Below are 4,315 nucleotides of genomic sequence, written 5' to 3'. Positions count from 1 at the left end.
TTTAAGTTGTTTGAGAAATTTCCCGAGCTGCTTTCCACAGAGGCCGAACTAATTTACATTCCCACCAGCAGCGTATAAGTGTTCCGTTTGCTCTGCAACCTTGGCAACATCTGTTTTTTTTTTTACTTTTTAATAATAGCCATTCTGACTGGTATAAGATGGTATCTCATCGTGGTTTTGACATGCAATTCTGTAGTGATTAGTGATGTTGAGCATTTTTTCATATGCTTGTTGGCCACGTATTTGTCTTCTTTTGAGAAATGTCTATTTGTGTTATTTGCCCATTTTTTAAATGGAGTTGTTTGTTTTTTGCTTGTTGATTTGTTTTAGTTCCTTATAGATTCTGGATATTAGACTTTGGTTAAATGCATAGTTCGCAAATATTTTCTCCCATTCTGAAGGTTTACTCTGTTGATAGTTTCTTTTGTTGTGCAGAAGCTCTTTAATTAGGTCTCACTTGTCAATTTTTGTTGTTGTTGTTGCAATTGCTTTTGAAATCTTCATGAAATCTTTGCCAAGAGCCATGTCCATAATAGTATTTCCTAGGTTTTCTTCTATGGTGTTTATAGTTCCGGAGTTTGTTTAAATCTTTTTTTTTTTTTTTCACGCTTAATTCACTTTATTTTTCTTGTATAAAAACCCTATGTTGTAGCCACAGCTGGAGTCTGAGTCCGCTGCACGGAGACTCTGGTGTGGGTCTTGACGAGGTGGTCAGTGAATTCCTGATAGGGAGACTTGGTAAATACAGTCTCCTTCCAGAGGTCGGGGGTCAGGTAGCTGTAGGTCTTAGAAATGGCATCAAAGGTGGCCTTGGCGAAGTTGCCCAGGGTGGCAGTGCAGCCCCGGGCTGAGGTGTAGCAGTCATCGATACCAGCCATCATGAGCAGCTTCTTAGGCACAGGTGCGGAGACGATGCCAGTGCCCCTGGGTGCAGGGATGAGGCGTACCAGCACAGAGAGGCAGCGGCCTGTCACCTTGCAAGGGACAGTGTGGGGCTTGCCGATCTTGTTCCCCCAGTAGCCTCTGCGCACGGGGACGATGGAGAGCTTGGCCGGGATGATGGCCCCACGGATGGCGGTGGCCACCTCCTTGGAGCACTTAACACCCAGACCGACGTGGCCATTGTAGTCCCCGATAGCAACAAACGCCTTGAACCTGGTGCGCTGGCCGGCACGGGTCTGCTTCTGCACTGGCATGATCTTCAAAACCTCATCCTTGAGAGAGGCCCCCAGGAAGAAATCAATGATCTCTGATTCCTTAATGGGCAGGGAGAAGAGACAGATCTCCTCCAGGGACTTGATCTTTATGTCCTTGACCAAGCGGCCCAACTTGGTGACGGGCATCCACTCCTTATCCTCGGCCTTGCCTCCGCGACCTCCGCGGCCTCGGCCCCGGCCCCGGCCCCTTCCACGGCCGCGACCCCGGCCCCGGATGCCACTGCCGAAACCTCCGCGGAAGCCACCGCGGTTCCCCATCCCAGGGCCACCAGGGCCTCCGGGCCCCCCCGCTGCACCGGCGTCATCCGCCATTTGGTGTTTTCTCGGAAAAGAAGCTTGTTTAAATCTTTAATGCATCTTGAGTTGATATGTGTATATGGTAAAAGGAAGGGTTCCACTTTCAATCTTCATATGGCTAGCCAGTCATCCTAGCACCATTTATTGAATAAAGAATAGTTTTCCCATTGCTTGTTATTGTTGACTTTGTTGAAGATCAGATGGTTGTAGGCATGTGGCTTTATTTCTGAGTTCTCTAACCTGTTCCATTGGTCTATGTGTCTGTTTTGGTACCAGTACCATGTGTTTTGGCTACTGCAACCTTGTAGTATAGTTTGAAGTTGAGTAGTGTGATGCCTCTGGCTTTGTTCTTTTTGCTTAGGAATTCTTTGGCTATTCAGGCTCTTTTTGGTTCCATATGAATTTTAGAATAGTTTTTTTTTTTAATTCTGTGAAAAATGACATTAGTAGTTAGGAATAGCATTGGATTTATAAATCTCTTTGGGCAGTACAGCTATTTTAACAATATTGAGTCTTCCTATCCATGAGCATGGAATGTTTTTCCATTTGTTTGTGTCATCTTTGATTTCTTTCAGCAGTGTTTTGTAATTATAATTGTAGAGATCTTTAACCTCCCTACTTAGCTGTATTCCTAGGGATTTTATTCTTTTTGTTGCAAATGAGATTGCATCCTTGATTTAGCTCTCATCTTGGACATTATTGATTCTACAAATGTTATTGATTTTGTACATTGATTTTTGTATCCTGAAACTTTGCTAAAGTTGTTTATCAGATCAAGTCTCTGCTTTGGGGCAGAGACTATGGGGTTTTCTACACATAGAATTATATAATCTATGAAGAGAGTTAGTTTGACCTCCTCTCTTCCTATTTGAATGCTTTTACTTCTTCCTCTTGCCTGATTGCTCTGGCTAGATTTCCAGTAGTATGTTGAATAGGAGTGGTGAGAGTATGCACCCTTATATTGTTCTCATTCTCAAGGGAGGGATCGTATGTTTTATCCAGTTGTTATTTCTCTTAATCTCCTCCAATCCATGACAGTGTCTCACTCTTTCCTTTCTGCCATGACCTTGATACTTTTGAAGAGTACTGGTCAGTTATTTTGTAGAAGGTCTCTTAATATGGGTTTGTCTGATATTTTGTAGTAGTTACAAAGCTATGTGTTTTTGGAGCAAATACCACATAGATGCTGCTGTGTCCTTCTAAGCACATCCCATCAACGCATCCTGATATCCATATGTGTTGTTACTCGTCATACTAACTTTGATCACTTGGTGAAGGTGGTGTCTGCCAGGTTATTCCACTTTGAAATTACCATCGTTTTTGTAGTTGGTAAGTATCTTGGAGTGATTCTTTGAGATGAGGCAAATATAGTTTTTCCTTAAACTTTCACTTGCTAATTTTAGCATTCATAAGTGCATCTTACCTGTCACAGTTTTTGCTGTGATGTTTGTCTAATGGCAATTTTCTGTTTCCCTCTTTTCTTCTGTATTTATTCGAATTATTCTGTAAGGAAGAGCTGTCCCTTCTCCTTCATTTATTTGGTTACTAATATCACTATAGACACATGTATTATCTTATGGGTTAAAATCTAATACTGTATTTTTTATTTTGCTCAAATTTTTCCAGCTTTGGCCATTAGGCCCTCTTTCAGGTTGTCTCTTGTTTTTTTTTTTTTTTCCTTGTTTTTTTTTTTTTTTTTTTCTTGACAAGTCACTGTCTTTTTCTTTGAGTACATCCTTATTTTCTGATATTCCAAGCTCATCTCATACATCTCTTCCCTCAATCCTGGAATCAATTACTTCTCTAAGGAGCCCTGGTTTATTTCATTGGAAAATGATGTTTAGAAACCAATATCTGGGTGATAAGTGTGCTCATTGCTACTAAAGTGTCTTTGCTTCTGGCCTCTAAACAGAGCTGGGAAGTATATGTATGCTAACCTATGCATATACATGCATCTGTTCTTCTGTATTTATCTGTGTCTTTGTATACATAAAATAGTCTCAGCTTACTAATACCTCTGATACCATTCTAACAACATGAGGTTTATTCTAACTTTTCATTTTTCCTTATTTGTAACTTTTTTCTCCAACAATGATAAACCTGCCTTTCATCTACTATATGCTTATTTGCTCAATTCTAACACACACATAAAACAATTTGAAATTGCTAACCCATGCCTCTCTGAGAAACACATTCACCAACTAGATTGTAGTATTTCTGTACAGTTTTGTCTTTAGCCTTATAGTTTCTTTTTTTTTCTTTTTTCTTTTTTTTTTTTTTTTGATGGAGCCTCGCTCTGTCACCCAGGCTGGAGTGCAGTGGTGCAATCTCGACTCACTGCAAGCTCTGCCTCCCGGGTTCACACCATTCTCCTGCCTCAGCCTCCTGAGTAGCTGGGACTACAGGCGCCTACCACCATGCCTGGCTAATTTTTTGTTTTTTTTTTAGTAGAGATGGGGTTTCACCGTGTTAGCCAGGATGGTCTCAATCTCCTGACCTCATGATCCGCCCACCTCGGCCTCCCGAAGTGCTGGGATTACAGGCGTGAGCCACCATGCCTGGCCTAGCCTTATAGTTTCTACTCAAGATACTGTTTTCCAAAGTTATTCAGGGTAATTTTCTTCTTGCCTAGCAGCATGGTTATGTAACACGTATTTGTAATATAGTTAGGATCATTTGTTACTGTTTATATTCAGTTTTGGATTCCTTGTACATCTTGGCTGGTTTTAATTGTTTATTTTTTTCAGCAGGAGGAGGCCATTTGAAATAGCACTGTGGTTCTCAGATTAAGTGCTATATCA

General features: G+C 41.2%; 1 protein-coding gene across 1 annotated transcript; it reads right to left on the bottom strand.

The window, feature by feature from the left end:
* Nucleotides 1–595: 595 nt before the first annotated feature.
* Nucleotides 596–1,546, bottom strand: LOC101151121 (small ribosomal subunit protein uS5-like). Its single transcript, XM_055352061.2, has one exon. The coding sequence runs from the start codon at nucleotides 1,527–1,529 to the stop codon at nucleotides 642–644; it is 888 nt and encodes a 295-aa protein (XP_055208036.2). The 5' UTR covers nucleotides 1,530–1,546; the 3' UTR covers nucleotides 596–641.
* Between the last annotated feature and the right edge of the window lie 2,769 nt (nucleotides 1,547–4,315).

The sequence above is a fragment of the Gorilla gorilla genome, chromosome 8, assembly GCF_029281585.2.
Source record: "Gorilla gorilla gorilla isolate KB3781 chromosome 8, NHGRI_mGorGor1-v2.1_pri, whole genome shotgun sequence".
Lineage (NCBI taxonomy): Eukaryota > Metazoa > Chordata > Mammalia > Primates > Hominidae > Gorilla > Gorilla gorilla.
Note: the sequence above shows the minus strand (reverse complement) of the source record. Positions and strands in the feature narration are given on the sequence as shown.